This window comes from Taurulus bubalis (genome assembly GCF_910589615.1).
Source record: "Taurulus bubalis genome assembly, chromosome: 20".
Classification (NCBI taxonomy): domain Eukaryota; kingdom Metazoa; phylum Chordata; class Actinopteri; order Perciformes; family Cottidae; genus Taurulus; species Taurulus bubalis.
Genome location: NC_136608.1, coordinates 6,457,668 through 6,474,956, shown reverse-complemented (window position 1 = coordinate 6,474,956; position 17,289 = coordinate 6,457,668). Strand labels below are relative to the sequence as shown.

Sequence of the window (17,289 nt, the reverse complement as noted above, 5' to 3'; positions counted from 1 at the left end):
GGAGGAGGAAACCCCGCTACGTGATTGTGGTGTGTGTGCGCGAGCAGGTCTCACCTCTTGGACAGAAGCTTGTTGAAAGAGAGGAATAAGAGGATTAGTTCTCGGTATGTCAATGTGAATCTGCAGAGAGAGAAAGAGAGAAAAAAAAGACAAACACTGAAGCAACAGGTAGGTTAGCACAGATCTGGGCATCACAGACGGAGACGGAGGGACGGAGAGAGAGCAACAGTTAGTGGATTGGTGTCCTTGATTGGATGCAGACGGGGCTTCCTGTGATCTGAAATGGATAGCAGCGGTGGTCCTGAATGCAAGTGTGCCGATGTGGAGACGTCAATGGGATATTATGTGCGTGAGAGTACATTGTGTGTGTGCTGGACCACGTTCACACCATTTCAGAGAATGTCTGCCCCGCAGACGGACGATACGGCAGGCAGACGGATGCAGGACAGCGGCTGGAGCCAAGCCGGCTAAATGGTCCGGGACCGGACAGGACGGCCCGTTTCGTTAGAGTGTGTGCGGCCTGTTGCCGACAGGACCGGGGACTGAGCCGTACCCAGTCCTGTCCGCTCTGTCCACCTTACCTCTGTCACCTTTGGCTGCAGCACCAAAGAATCAGGACTCATCCTGGGAATGTCTATGTGGATCTGACAGCGACATTGGAGAGAAGGGTGTTAGAGAGAGAGAGAAACACACGCACACACACGCACACACGCACACACGCACACACACACACACACACACACACACACACACACACACACACACACACGTCCCCCTACATGTACTTGTCCTCAATATTCCACATTTAAACCTGTTTTTTCAGCTGTAAGATCTTCCCAGGCAGGGGTGAACCCCAAAATGAGCTAATTCTGACAAAGGGAAATTCAGCCATTTTTCAAGCTGGGTCCTAATCTCATGATCGTGGCCCTTATTACAATATGTATATACTGTATATCTTACTGTATGGACCCATGCAGTTAGCCACAAAGGGGATTTATGGGGCTTAAGGTGGTATCATACAGGAGCCAAATGAATACATTCCTTTATCTATGTATGTGTGCTCATTGGAATGGCTGTAATGCTTGTGCTGCTCTTCCCACTGGGAATCAACAACCCTCTATGCAACTTTCAGCAGCATTCTTCTGCCCATTGGGGCCCAATATGGTTCCCGTGTAAAAACTGTAGACGGCGACTGCCACATAAACCAGGACTGAAAGTAAAAGGGACAGGTTTTAGGTGAGTTGCTAGTGGAGCCAGCCTGTAACATAACGAGGCTCTGCTGCGAGTGTTTGAGGAGAACTTTCTCAAATATGTTTGCCCCCTATTGGGGACAAAATAATTGCTTGTTGCCGTCTTAACAGTGCAACTCAATCAGTCGTTTCAAACACACTCAAAACGTACATCCTCTGTACAGCCTCAAAAAGCGAGATCCTTCTTCTTCTTCTTTTCAACACTTTCTCTTGGGATGGAACTAAAACAGCGCCAGCACTTCAAAAAGCTCTCCGTGCAAGCTGGGACTGCTACAATGGCTATAACCATATGCATAAACACACATACACACAAACAAGCTGCTCGGGAAAGTTACCAACAACATAAACAGATATATAAAAGAAACAGATGGACAGACAAGAAGAAACAGTAACTGTGGGGACAGATGGGGAGGACCATCACAGGCGCAGAAGACATAGACCTGTACATGCGTGCAAATAAACTCCTTAAACATAATATAAACAACACAAAATACATACAAACCCACCGCCATGTGCAAAGTGAATGCCAAACCGACATATGTGCAAACACACTAATCACACACAGATGAAAAAAAAGTCCCTTAAAATCTCTGCTCAGTCCATCAACACAAACAGTGTTGGAACAGGCAGATTTTGGCAGAAAAAGCTGCATCAAGATGCGATCCAAACAGCCATCAAAACAAAGTATGCCAGCTTTCTGGCACAGGGCAGAGCAGATCAATGGGAAATTGGACGGAATATGAGAAATGTGTGTCGTTTTTTTTTTTTTGTGTGCAATCGACAGCCCACTTTGATGTTTTTTTATGGGCTCGAAATGAATGGGAAGTAGTCGAGTGTTAAAATGAAAGAGTGTGAGAGAGATAGAGAGAGAGAGAGACAGAGAGACATAGAGTAGAAGTAGATATTATTTTCAAAGAAGAAGAAGAAAAGTGTTCATTTAAGCAGCTCTCTGAAGCTTGGGGCTGGCTGTCTCTCCTCTGTGAACACGGCTCGACCACATTCCCGCCGTGTCAACACAGACAGAAACACGGGCAGACAAACAGACAGCAGCTCTACGAGTACATGAGGGAGGAAGAGGAAAAGCATGGGACTGGTTCCAGTAATCCTGTCTGCGGGGCCGAATCTTGTCAACACACACACACAGACACACACACAAGCAGCCGCGTGTCCCGCCTGTACCGATGGGAATACATTAGTGACGAGAAGCTGTTCTTGTAATTGAAAACTGAACTTTTTTGGTCGTCTCTTTCATTCAGTCCTTCGGGTTCTGGGATCTAGAAAGGTGTTAGAAGTGAAATGTAAAAAAATAAATCGATTAAAAACACACTGAGAAAACGGGACCCGGCGAACGTGCGAGCGCACATGTACCTGTCTGTACGTGTCCTGATGGGGCTCGTCGTTGCGGGAGTCATAGTATTGCTGGATGAAGCCAAAATATTCTTGTCTCTTCCTCTGCAGGACGCTCTCTCTTCTTTCTGCGTTCGCTGGGAGGTAACCCTGGAGGAGGGCGAGAGAAGGACAAAAGAAAAAGAGTAAATAAACATTTTAAAAAGTAGCAAATGGTGAAGATGTTGTTCTTTTTTTCCCTTTTCTTTTTACACTTTAGTTCGGATTAAAAGACACACTTGAGGTGCTGTCAGGTGGATTCTGTCTAGCTGCGTGTCTCCTTGTTTCCAGTCTTTACGCTAAGCTAGCAGTCTTCTGCTCGCTATTTAACTGGCCTTAGAGAGTGGTATTGATTCTCTCATATGACTCCGTAAGAAAGCACATTTTCCACAAAATGGAAAACGATTCCTCGTCAAACGTCTTACAATCCGAATCATTCAGAACTGCGAGAAAAAAACATGATGTGGGAAAAATGTGCACTGAAATTAAATCGTCTGCGAGAAATCATTTGTTGCTTTTGTTGCATTGTCTTTGTATTTATTGTACCGATATGTTTTTATGTATCATCGGTGTTTAAATGTGTACTATATCTTCACTGTTTTAGCTATCTGTTGTTATATTACCTTGCATTTTGCTTTTGTTGTTGCCTCGATTGTCAAATTATCATTAATCTTGTTATTCAAAATTGCCCTGAAGGTCATTAATGTTCCATCAACATGTACTAATCCTGAAGCACGTATTCTAGTGCATGCGCCTATAAACTTGAGCAAGTAACTGGTAATGGTCTCCGAGCTAATATACCTGTCTATTTGTGACACGGACGCGCTCGCATGTTCCACATGGGACTCATTAATTCAGCTCGGCAGATACTCAGTGAAACCGTCTTCTCCGTGTCTGAAACGGAATGTTCATTACATGTTGTGTCTCTCTCGTAATTATTTGTCTGCCGGCGTATATACTCTTTAATGAGCCTCTCGGTCTTAAGAACCTCTGCTTTAAGTCTGTCGGCCAAGCTCAATCACAAACCCGACTCCTGGGATTACACGGTCTGTAAATGACACACTTCACTTTGCAGAGAAAACTTTCTGCTGCTTGACCAAGTGCTTTCTGGGCCTCTTCAGGGAGTTACCTTTCTGTGTGTGTGTGTGTGTGTGTCTATGCTTCTGGGAGTGTGTTTGTCAGACGGTACACGTTGGGCATGCATTTGGGAAAGTGTGCATCCTCCTTGTGCAATCAGGCTTATGCAATGAGGAGAAAGTCAACTCCAAACTGAACAACAAATCTAAAGCGAGCGATGGGACCGGGGGGCTCTGAAATATTCACACAGTTTTGAGTCTTCAAAACACAACTCAAACATGACTATTGGCTCAAAAAGAAAAAGACAAAAAAAGCTGGAATGTGTTGCGCCGTTAGACCTACAAAATGCCCTTTTTCTTTACACGTTTTATATTCATACAAGTGATATGTGTATAACGTGAAGCCTAATGTAAAAAGGTTTTACCACTTTTGGGCTAAAAGAAGTAGTTTTTTTCTTTTCCGTCTGCATTATCCGAAATGTTTTGTCCGTCCTGACCTGCAGAGTATAAAGTGCTCTATTGTTCAGCTGCATTAGCTGGCAAAGATCCAAGGCTGTTTGCTAAAGAAGAAGCTAGCGGTGCGTTCAAGAGCTCCAAAAGGTCGGGACCAAACCTCCACGCTCAGTTCCTGGTAAATGTTTAGGCGGACAGAAGCTGCAAATGACCAGAGCTCAGGCGCTTCGTCACTCTGTGTGTCTCTTACATTTATCTGTCAGGACATTCAATTTAAACTGAGCGTTTTTATTTTCCTGAGAAAGAATTTCAGTCACATATATATATATATATATATATATATATATATATATATATATATGTATATATGTGTGTGTGTGTGTGTGTGTGTGTGTGTGTGTGTGTGTGTGTGTGTGATCTATGTGCGTCTTTGGCTTTGTTGCGACTCGGCTGTTTGTTGTTTTTTGGAAGCTGGCCGCCACTTTTTGGTAACACGTAAGCGAGCATATCGGGGGGAAAAAACCTGCATGCACACACAAAGTATATGTTTCGGGCAAACAGTTTAGAGGAAAATCAATTCTGTATTTTTTATTTACATACACAAGGCCCCTACAGAAGCTTGTTGTTGAGTTGTGGAAAATACGCTTACTCCAAACAACACGTGTGTCTGCTTTCCACGTCCCCCGCCAGCCCCATCCATCTCCTCTAACTACAATACCACTGTAATTCAAAGTATTTTTCATTCTCTTTTTTTTTTTTTGGAGGGTGAGGGTTCAGTTACAAACCCTGAAAGACATGAATGTGAATCTTTTCACAGCCAGCAGCACCGTGCAGGAGACAGACAGACAGACAGTATCCTCACTCATCCACTAGCTCCCGTCCCGTCCGCCAGACGGTCGCAGAACTCGGGATAAGCACTGACGGGGACTCTTTTTTTTTTTTTCACGTGTTGAAACTGCTCCATATGCAAATGCACGCGAACTAAAGCGAACCGGCTACAACAACCGCGTGCGGTGTGCACTCTGCCGAATGAGGGAGAGGAGAGCATGTGCGTGTTGAAGGTTAATGGACAGCTTCGCGGAGGTCAATCACACTGCAGCTGCATTACGGCTCGGTAGGACACACACTCGGGGGGATTTGTAGACTATAAAGAGGACACAAGCTGTGTCACACACTATGCTGAGAGTTTATTTGTTTTATTACTGCTCTTTATCACTAATAACTGGGTATCGGAAAACGGAAATACTCCAATGTGCCAACGTGTCAATATTGGTCGGTGGTTTATCGGATTGCCCCGGCTTGTAAACTGTGCAATACAATTGTAATCCTTGAACATAATTGTATGCATTTAAAGAAGAACCGGTTGGAAGGAGAGGATGTGGTCAGCACAAGCCTTCCTTTTAGAAAATAGAGAATTACGGAGTATATCTCGCAGTAAAGTGCGTTAAGTGCCGAAGATCCCAGTGTAATTACGCTTGAACCTGAGTGACTAATTTCCATTTCATTTGCGGTCCACTGGTAAGAAAAAGGGTGAGTGGAGAGTCCATTTTATTTATTTTTTAACAGAGATATGGAAGGCAGAAAGTGGAAGGCAGAGACGTCTCCGCATGACCGGCCAGTGGTACAAAATGTGGCAGCACAAGTGCTTCCTCCTGCCGCTGTTAATCAGCCGACAAAATCCTCATCTCTTCCTTCTTCCTTGCATCAATCTACTCCTCCATCCTTCCATCCCTCTAATGGGTCCTCCACTTCAGTAAGCTCTCGGTGAAAAAAGAAAAAAAAGAAAACATATGCTTGGGGAATCCATTTGGGGAATTTAGATTAAATCATTTTGGTCTTCTTTTTTAGTCCTTGCACAATCTAAAGTGATTTCTACTTAGCGGGCACATCATTCTGGAAGCAGACTGGAAACAGACCGTCCCACTACGGGCACAGCGAAAGTTGAACAGAGAGAACTTTGCTCTCGTCGGTGTGTCTCTGCGTGTCCGTTTCTATACTTACAGCTGGTACACTGAGTTTCACGACACGTCCACATGGGAATCCATTCTGTACCGTGACTTACTGCAACTGGCACGGATGAAATGAAGCGCGAGTCTTCAACTGCATGACTTACTCTTCCCTCAAATAAGGCACCATTAAACAGAGAAAAAATAAATAAAAAACTACAGTTCGTAGGCTATGCTCCACAGGGTTACCCTGCCACCTTTAGGTAACACGACATGCAGTGTATTTGTCTTGGGAGAGGAGAAGTCCGGCTGCTGTTGTGAAGGACCCTTCTGCCGCCTAGTGGCTCGGCTTTTTGTGTTCAACAGTTTGTTCCCAACTGACCTGTGATTTAAGTTATTGTTAAGACGTATTCAAATTAATGATTTAAACTTGACCACATGGCTTTAGTGTGGTGTTTTCCTCACACTTCATACCAGAAGAACTTGAAGATGTACATGACAGTTGTTCTCAGGGCACAAAACAACACTGCCCCCTCTGACCGGTCTGCGTGTCACAATGGGATGGAAATCAGTGCTCGGAGGGAAAAGGAATACATTGAAAATAAAATGGCCTCATGGATTTGGAGAGTCATGATACCCATAAACAGAACTGAATATAGGCATTCGATAATCTAATAAAAAACGAGTGCATTTCCCTGCATATATTCAAACTAAAGACAAACAGACACAAAGGTGATGTATTTCTCTGGGTCCGTTTACAACATGCTCAGGTCTGAGTCGTGGATATTGAGCTGCAACTCTCATCCATTTCAGTTGAAGTGTACAAACACAAGAGGAACATGTTCTATCCAAGGTGTGAGATTGTGCATACCATCTAGGGAAGTTCCTCAAAAGTCAGCCTCTCATGGAACAAAAAGAAATTAAAAAAAGAAAGTAAAAAAACGGTGCTCTGTTGTCTCAGGCGATTTAATTATGTGTGCTGTTGTGAGGTAACAGTTAAGCATAAATACCTAAATCTGTCCCTGCTGCCGCTGCTCACCGATACATCTCATACAAGCCTTTAGCTTTGCCAATAATTCCGCAGCCAGTTGTTTTTTTCTCCTCTCTCCCACTTCACGTTTAACAGCCACACTCCATTAGCAAATGTACATATTGCCACGGGCTGACATTCTCTCACAAAGCAGGAGGAAAAAAGCCATTTAATTTTCTTCGTTCTCCTTCGGGCTCGGACACAAAAGGCTCTTCAAAATAATGAAATAAAAACGGTATTATTTCGGAAAATCATAGGAAGTTCAACCGGGTGCGTTTCTAAAGCTAGAGGGCAACCTGTGGAGCCTCTTGATCAAATACGGAAAAGGAGGGTAGGTGGCGATATCCAGAGAGGCTAATCATCGAATTTACGACATTTTTTAATTTTTATTGCGACACAAGCCAAGAACAGTTACGCACGTTTTCTGTGATGCAGTGGTGAATGCAACAGAGTGGGGAAACCTGTTTCTCATCTCTGTCAGGTAAAGAAGAGTGTGGCTCAAGCATGCCTGCTGGAGGAGAGAGGGAAACATAGTTGGTGCACGCTGGTGAGCAGGAGAAGGGCACAAGGGACACCACTGGAGTGAAGTATTATTAGGTGCCACTGCCAAGTTTATGGAATACAAGCGTGGGCTGAGAGTGTGTGTGTGTGTGTGTGTGTGTGTGTGTGTGTGTGTGTGTGTGTGTGTGTGTGTGTGTGTGTGTGTGTGTGCGTGCGTGTATGCCGGACGGAGAATAGATTTTTCGAGCCTGATCCCTCCTATCTATTTCTCCACTGTATCGCGCCACAGACGGGACAGAGAAGGCAGTCAAGTATTATGACACTTCAGAAGATATGATTGCTTTTGACACTGTGCCCACTTTTCGCTCTAATCCAAACCTTGGATTTAACCCGGAGACGATTCGAAAGCCTCGCAAGCCTGAGAAACCCTCGGGTGTGGATCTTGAGCCCCACTGTATATTTATCGAAGTCATCTGGACATGCAATGAAGATACGAGTTGTATTCCATTATACGGTACTGCATTTTAACGTGTTGGAAACGTGTCTGATCCGTCTGTGTCCGTGAAAAAGGGAGCAACAAAAAGACAAAATATCTCGGCCTGTTGTGACTATGTTGGACATCAAAGCACCGGCTTGGTTCTGGAACAAAACAGCTTGTGAATCAAATACTTAAAAGTGCCTAAACTGAGGAAATGAACGAGCGCTTGACAAACTGTGAGGCTTCGTGGCTTCACAGCTTCTAGAAGACACAACAGTTGAGTAGACGACGGCAGTAGAAGCCTTAGAAACCCCCTGCAAAGCGCTCAAGCTGAGCACATTTGATTTCTCAGAGTTCTCTCGTTCCGTTAGTTCCGTCTACATCGCGCACGTACTGTTCTTTGAACTTGTTTCTTTTTTTTTCTAGCATCGCCTGCCATCACGGCTCACATTGTGAAGTTTCCAGAAGATACGGTTCCAGTGAGCCCGCTGAAGGAAGAGGAAATGCCCCGTGCTCCCGTCACAGCCTGTATTGAGTTGAACGTGTCAAAGACCAGAGATATGCGTAGTGGTTTTAGACGTCATCACTCACAGCCCTACAATTAACGGTCGGGATGTGGAAATCGCTGCGATTGCTTGGGTCGTCGTAATCAATAATGAGCTGAGCTTTGAACGCAACACCGATATGTTGTGTAGAAAAGCCAGCGGCGCCTTCTTTGTCTCAGGAAGCTGGCTAGGTTTGCGGTTGACAGGTCCCCTTTTGTTTTATGGATCTGTTATTGAGTCGATTTTTACTTGCTCCTTCGTCTGTTGGGTTGCTTCTCTCGATCTAAAACAGAAACATGTCTTGAAATAGGGCGATGGCGGTCTGGAGCCGTATCCCAGCTACCCAACAGAAACGTCCGTATCACAAACAGCTGTGAAAGAAAGCAGAATCCATCCCGTCTTACAGCCAGCCTAATATCAAGTCTAATATCAGCTTGATCACATTTTGTAAATATTGCTGTATATTTTTTTACTTCTGTACCCTGTTATTTATTTAAACTTTTAATTAGAAGTTATATTTAACTGCCTCGTGTGTGTTTTTTGATACTGTGTTATTACTGTTTTCACTGCTGCAAAACCAATTGCCGCTCTGGGGACGAATAAAGTTCTACTTGACTTGACTGTCTGGTGCGACTGTGGCTCAGTGGTAGAGCAGGATCGTCCTTCAATCAGAGAATCGGCGGTTCGATCCCTGGCTCCGCTAGTCCATGTCGATGTGTCCTTGGGCGAGACACTTAAAATCGCTCCCGCAAGCTGTGCCTGCGGTGTGTGAATGTGAATGATTAGTTAGAGGAGTCCTGATGCTCAGGTGGTAGCCTGAGCATCAGTGTGTGAATGAGTGAATGCGTGAATGACGACATGTAGTGTGTTAAAGCGCTTTGAATGGTCGGAAGACTAGAAAAGCGCTATACAAGTACAGTCCATTTACCATAGACTATAATATGAATATTTTATATACAGAGTGACTATTTTATACTTAAAGATTTTGGGTGAAGTATGACTTTGAAGAAATCGTTTGAGATTTTTTGGCAAACTCATTTGCTTTCTTGCCGAGGGTTAGATGAGAAGATCGATACCACTCTCGCGTTTGTTGGATAAAAGTGGAGCGAGAGCCAGGGGGCCATTAGCTTTTATAATCAAAGCTTAGCATAGAGATTGTAAGCGTGGGGAAATGGCTCCGCCTTACTCTGCCCAAAGTTCCTAATTCTGACTGGCTACTCGCACATCTATTTCCCAAAATGTGGAAGCACCCTTTTTCCCGGCGCCACTGGGGCAGACCGTCCTTAGGGTTCGATTTGCTGCAACGGTTCGACTTGAAAGAACCAACGTGTTTATGATTAAATTATTTACTATTACGTTGTGTAACAATATTCTGTTACAAGTAAAAGTACTGCATTTACAATGTTACTTAACTACTAGTACAACATGATTGACCTCAAAGCAGACTAGAATTATAATTGTTTATGCATTAATGTGTTCATTATTTTAATGTTGCAGCTGGTAAAAGTGGAGCCAAGTTAAACTACTTTATATACCTAATAATTAAGCAAAATACTACTTATTATTACCTAGTTCATTAGTTGATTTAGATTTTGTGTTGAAGATTCCTCCTTTGGGGAGGATGCTAAGTAGCCTAACTAGTACTTAAGTAGCCTAAATGTACTTTGTTACATTCCACAATTGCTATAACGCAAAATTGTTAACAAGAGCACAAAGTCCCTACAGATCTAGCCTCTTGATTTTGCTATTAACGTGTGCCAGATTGATCCATCTGATTTTAGAATATACAAAATTAGAGTTGTGTGAAGTCCCTCCTCCATAGTCTCACACAAACCTGCAGGAAACACTACACATTACAATCACATGGAACACACAAGAGGACCAAACATGAATGGGGTGTGCGTCCGTTAATCTCACACACACACACACACACAAATAGTGAGCTAAAGTGCCCCTCCCCCATCCCGACACTGCACCCAAAGCTTTGCAACTTCATCTGCCGTTATGAGCCCTCAGTTCAGTAGAGTAACAAACAAAGCACCCAGTAACCTCCCACCAACAAAACAAAAACCACACAAACAGGCACGCACAAACACACACCTTTTAATGACATCTTTTCTGCGGCACATTAGCTATTGTGCGGTAATTAATGGGAGAGTCATGGCGTTCAAAAAGCCAGTCTTCTCTCTACAGACTAGGAGCCGTACAGCCCAACAATGGCTTAATGAGTAAACACACCGCGTGTCTCATGAATAAATTATTTGCGCCTCGCAATTAATTTTCCCGATTGAAGTTTGGAAAAAAGCAGAACTGGTACCAGTCTTCATAAATCAAAAAAGAGGAGGGAGGAGGAGGGAGAACGCGACAGCAACTTTGTGTGTGTTTGTGTGCGTCTAAGATCCTCTGTAATGCTTTCTTCTACTTCATTTGTTTCGATAATATCTCTGTGTGTGTGTGTGTGTGTGTGTGTGTGTGTGTGTGTGTGTGTGTGTGTGTGTGTGTGTGTGTGTGTGTGTGTGTGTGTGTTGAATCAGGGTATTTATTTGCGGCTTCATGAATGAGTTACATAGGTTTTTGCCTTACTAAAGCATGCCTGTATGCAAGTGGTTTATGTTTTACACAACTGTGTGTTTGTTTCAATGCACACACACGGCATGCGTGCGAGTGTGTGTGTGTGTGTGTGTGTGTGTGTGTGTGTGTGCCCTGTGCGTAAAACTTACTGAGAGGAGCTTCCACGTTATCGGTCGGACCTGTCGTGGGATTCCAGACCAGCTGAGTTTCCGTAGCTCCTCTGTGAAACAAGAACAGAAATGCCATGGGAGTTTGTTTTAGATTCACTGGTTATACAAAGACTTTGATCTTCCCCTGCAGCTCGATCGATAAATGGCAAGCCGATAAAATGCGACAAAAGTTTAAGCTACCGCCAATATTATCCATCAATATTAGCTCATCAGAGATAAGTCCATGCGGCATAGAACGGCAGGTTGTGGCACAGAAATGCTTGAGGTAATGCAAGTCTTTCTGAGCCACATAAAGTCCTCCTGTTCTCTACATGTTGGTACATCATATTGATAATGACGAATGAGATTGCTGCACACTGTGAAACTATTTGATCGTTTAACTGACTGACATTAACTAACAAGCTTCCCTTGCATAAAATGCGTATTTTCCTTGTATATTTTTGATTCCTCTCTCATTGCTGTGTGCAGAATTTCAAATATTAATCTGATGCATCGATGTTGGTGTCAGCCTTCAAAAATCCCCCATCAGTCGAGCTCTATTCCTTTGCCTCATTTTGAACCCTTCTGACCACGGATAAAGAATGACGCCATAAACAGCCGAAGAGATATTGAGATGGAAGTTGTTTTGGAAAACATATGATACTAGAACAACAACATAAAACGGTAGACACAAAATCAATCGTGGATACCATTCAATCAGCAAGCTAGCAAACCAACCATGTCCTCACAGTCAAAACTTCCAGTCCTGTCGCTCTTCTACTTCACTGAAATCGTCTCATGGGCTAGAAGTGGATTATTAACTAGATTCTCCCCCGGCCGGATCTCCCAGCCGGCCGGCTATAATGTAAAATACATCTGGAGGTGAGAAAATTGAACTTTTAAATTGGCAAAGAAGTAGTTCCTGTTGGGTCCATGAAGACCCAGAAAATATGGCTTAATGTCAGCTGCTACACAGACCATCCAACCCTGTTTCTCTGTCTCTCACACACACACACACACACACACACACACACACACACACACACACACACACACAGTAAGACAGGATGGGTGAAGGGGTCAACAGTGATCAGACAGGAGATGTTGCTTTGTCTTGTGGCATTTAATAACCTGCTTCTTCTATTTCAACCCCCTCCTGGTGAATCATATCACATATCACGTAATAACTAGACTAGAATAAAAAAGGTGTAGGATTTCACTTCCTCGCACCAAACCGAGTTGTTTGGAGCAGTGCCTCACTCGCCATCCAGTTCATTAAATACCAATAAGACTGATATTCTGACCTCCTTACTGTGCCTTCTTTTTTTAGAGCTATTTTCCTCACAACACGCGTTATTCAGCTAAATAACTAATCCTGGAGGGAGGTGAAATTAATGAGTGACCTTGTCTACCAGGACCGGCCAAGCTTAGGATGTTCAAGATACACGGTATCTGTTTCCATACATTCTTCTGTAGTATCCCTTAACAACTAGGAGGATCCTGGATGAGAACATTAACTCATCCATTATTCACAGATGGGTCTCCCTATCCCCCCTCCCCTCCATTAGCATTCAACAAGATGAGTTGCGACGGCCAAGCAGAGACAAACATAAAAACACAATGGAAATCTCTTCACTTGTAATTGCGCTGCCACAGTTTTACCTGCAATCCAAGAGAGCAAGGGGGGAATGTATTTCTGTCCAAATGAAATGGCACTGCCTTAATATACTTTTCTGAGTTAAGAAATAAATAAATAAATATATATATATATATATATATATATATATATATATATATATATATATATATATATATATATATATATATGAAACAACTGTACCTAATGTATAAGCCAGATTCTCCCTTGACTCTTATTCAAGGCACATGCTGGAAATTGATAAGCCCTTCGCACAGAGTGAACGGTATTGATTAGAGCTGCCAAATGACTCTGCCTTGCCGGTTCTTCAAGGCAAATGCAATGGAGAGCCAGAGACAGATAGCAGAATAGGAAATAACAATCAGCTAAACAGCAATGGGCTAAGTCCATTGGCTAAATTGAGTGAAACGCATTAGAGCTTGTTCAGCTGATGGGAGAAGCTATTCATTCACTATAGTTCCTGTGCATCTTCCACTTAAGATTTCTCCCTTACCTTGTCCCCAGTGACTTTAATTATATAGAAATTCAATACGGTGATGTAGTGCAATGCACGGCTCTGTTGGAGTCGCAGCCCCACAGTATGGAGAGCTTTCAAATACCCCAAGGTTACCTGTGCAGCAGCGAGGCGCATTTTAAAAATACGGATGAAGAGGAAAGAAATCACTCTCGGATAGGACACCGGGCATAAAAGTTGCTGCAGGTTTTCTCCAGATAATCTGTGTCTCTTTGCCCCTTCCCTAACCTCACCGCAGGTCTAGAGAAGGCAACGTGTGAAAGTGTGTGTCTGTGTGTGTGTGTATTGCTACCAGCCCGTGGTGAGTGCAGACATCATTTCATTCACAGACATAGTCCAGACACAGGAAGCGCTGTCGTCTATTAAAAGCCTTTGCCTCGCCCAGAATCTGTAGCTTTCAGGCATAGATAGGACTGTGCCTGTAAATTCAATTTGCCAGTTTCCTGAGATTGGCACTACGAGACGCTTAAACGGTGAAGGCCATCAATTCTACACATCAAAGTATGCTTACGGGCCTCGGGGAGAATCGCTGCATATGTGAAAAGGTTGCGTAAAGCCTTCGCGGCTCCTGGGGGAGCCGTGTGAAATCTGATCAACGCCTCAAGTGATGTCACTCGAGTCGACGGGTGTTTCTCACAGTCGAGGAAGGATCCTTCAAACCGCTGGATTATTAAAAAAAAGGAGCCACGTCATCTAACTCGGTGAAGTGAGGACTGTTTTTATGTCGAGGATCCTTTTGGATTCAAATGAGGACCGCGTCCTTCGTTCGGAGGATTTTTAAACGTGTGTGTGTGTGTGTGTGTCCTCTGCACTGCTAAAAGACCCACAATCCTATGCGCACGATGTATTTTTGCAAATTCCACCGCTAAAAACTGTTTCAGAACAAAATAGGAGGCGAGATGTTGCAAAGTCCGGTTGCTGAATCTTCACTCATATTAGATCATCATATTAGATATTAGAAGGCCCGATTCAAACGCTTGCTCTGACTTGCGTCGTGCAGCGACAGACTTGTGCAGCGAGCACATTAGCTACATTAGTAGGTGTTCACAAGGAAGAAGAATGCACGGACTTAACAAATTGGTTGTGTTGCATCGATTTTGATCATTTAAAAAGAAATTGCCATCACACAACGTTAAAAGGAGTTCAACGCGAAATTGATTGGAGAGCTCTTTTAATGAATCATTTCCGCTGGTTTTTCCGTTTTAAAAAACGGGGAAAACTCTTCATCAAGCGACGCCTAATGCAACAGACACAGTATAATGTGGTATTGATGTCAGCGTGGGCTAAATGTAATTGCCACTGTGGTCCCCATCTCTGCGGCGAAATAGTTTCCAGTCCCAGCGGCGAGCGCGGTTCGTTAGAGCGCACCCTCTCTTTGCAGGCTTAGGAAGGACCGACTCAAAGGAACGTCAAAGAACGTGTGCATACATTTTACAAAATTCGCATCAACTTTCACAGCTCAAAACTGCTTGATTACCCACCTCCCATCCACCATTTCCAATCTCTTTGCCCAGTACCTGAATGCTTGCAGTGACGTCGACCTTGTCGAGCTGGACGGCCGCAGCGAAGTTATGCAGAAGGCGCTAACAACAAAGTACAAGACTTTCCAGGTGAAGGGGTTCTCCTACGTGCGCCTCGATATCCATTACTCGCTTAACAGCTCGTCAACGGCGTCTCTCCTCTTGCCTCGCACCTTTTGAACCTTCATTTACACTGTCGGCCAAAGAAATGAGTCCATGAATCTTGTGGGGCCGGGCTTAATTAAACTATGTTATATTTCCCCCACATGTCATTAATCTCCCCGTAGGGGGGGGGGGGGTTACAGAGGAGAGGGGTGAGAGGACGTGAGGCGCCAGTCGGCTGATAGTCGTTACATCCCGATGCCGCAGTGATCCCCAGGAAGCCCCGTCCCCTTTGGGCGAACACTTTGTAATGCAGGAGAGGCTTGTGGAGGAACAAATGTGTGCTCGGTTTTTGTGTGTGGGTGGAAAAGGGCAAGGGGCAAATATTTACTTGGCACCCTGTGGCCAGCGGAAACAAGATGATGTGTCCGTCAGACCCATGCATCATACGCGGAAAAAGTGCAAACACAGCTCCCTACTCGGGAAAATCACTGTCTTCCAGCTGTGAGACGGACCGCTGCAGACTCACTTCCACAGTTCCCCCTATGTGAGCCCAGATGCCCTATAGACCCAGGTAGCACTGATGCACTGTGCTGGTACAGTACATGAAAGGAGAGCGGGGAAAAGTCTACTAGCAAAGATGTTTTCAGTGCGCTCTCCCAGTTTCACACATTTTAATTAGTCCTGGGGCCAAAATGCCGCTTTTGAAAGCGGACCCGCCGTAGACAATATGTAATCCATAATCCATCTTTGAAAAGGACTCCGTGGTGATGCTTTATTCTAATGCAAATGCACTCTCATAGGAAATATGTCCATACCAACCAATCTCCATTCCTCCCAAAGTGGGCAGTGACGGAGAGGCCAGCGTGAGCACAGTTGACGTACGGGCTAAATTGCAGATGTCGTTTCATTAGTGCGAGGCTGGCTCATCTCGCGGAGAGCATATCTGACTCTCTGGGGCATCTTCTGTGCATTATGAATGAGACAGCCGAGCCCGGGCTCCACCGGAATAAATTAAAGACATTTCGTGACATTTTGAAAATGAATCTGTTGTTTTTGCTCAGCGGGCACTTGTCACAATGTGGATTAAAAAAAAAAAGTATACGCACCGAAACTGACGGGGACAGCTAGTCCCTCGTCGCCCCCGGGACTAGCTGTCCCCGTCAGTTTCAGTGCGCCAAGTTAATAATGCAAACAAGCCATTTGTAGCTTCAGTCAGTCCGCTTTAAACATAGTAATTGTACAACTTTAAAAGAAATGCAAATACTAATTGAAGCTGTGAAGACATTCCTTTAACCGGTCTCTACAGGAACAAGGCGAAGGCAACTCATTAAAGCAATTTACAATCAATTCACCACACAGGCTGTCATTTCAAAAAGGTACACATACAAGTGCAAGCGGGGGCAGGCGAAAACAGAATTTCCCTTGTGGGACCAATAAAATATCACATTATTATACACATGCTTTTGGAATTAGTGTTATCAGTACTGTGGGTGTTTATCACGCTGGCAGGCACAAACCTCGTGGGGATTGGTTCTGGAGGAGACGGGCCCCACCCCTAGGAAGCTATTTCCCTTACAGGCATGAAAAACACCTGTAACGTCAGCAATGTGCAACTCAAGGGCGACCGCTGCTTGTGTTTCCTACGTGTCTGCTGTATTCCATTATGCATGAACTTACAGGGGTGCACTTTGTCTTGGCTGGAGTTAAGCTGGGGACCACGGGGGGTGATTAGGACACCGTGTACCTTCTGTTGAACACCCCACAACAGCTGCTCTGACGTGGGACCCTCGGAGGTAATGAACGCTCAATGACTCTTGAAACATTCAGAAGGGCAACAGTGAACTAAATGCCACGTTTTGGATTTCATTTTGACTTATTTACCCACGATAACCAAAAAGTAAATCGGAAACAGCATTTTAGCGAAAGAAGGTCACATCGGATTAACACGCGGTGGAGTTTCCTACTCGTCAAAAAAAACAGGGGCCTTCTGTTCCAGAAGTGAAATCCCCTCGATAGGAATCGCATTGAAATGTGTAATAATGTAAATTCCATGTTTGTAACGACAACAGGACAGAGAGGAGGTAAAGAGATACAATTTAAGAAAGCGG

The 17,289-nt window shown here is 44.2% G+C and overlaps 1 protein-coding gene across 1 annotated transcript in view; it reads right to left on the bottom strand.

The window, feature by feature from the left end:
- Positions 1-17,289, bottom strand: part of tbc1d22a (TBC1 domain family, member 22a) — a gene marked incomplete at both ends in the record, with an annotated part of 108,694 nt that overhangs the window by 76,074 nt on the left and 15,331 nt on the right. Inside the window, 4 exons of the mRNA XM_079236345.1 lie at positions 55-120; positions 582-644; positions 2,619-2,747; positions 11,386-11,456. Of these exons, the coding sequence (XP_079092471.1) occupies positions 55-120; positions 582-644; positions 2,619-2,747; positions 11,386-11,456 (329 nt within the window). The remainder of the gene's footprint in view (positions 1-54; positions 121-581; positions 645-2,618; positions 2,748-11,385; positions 11,457-17,289) is intronic.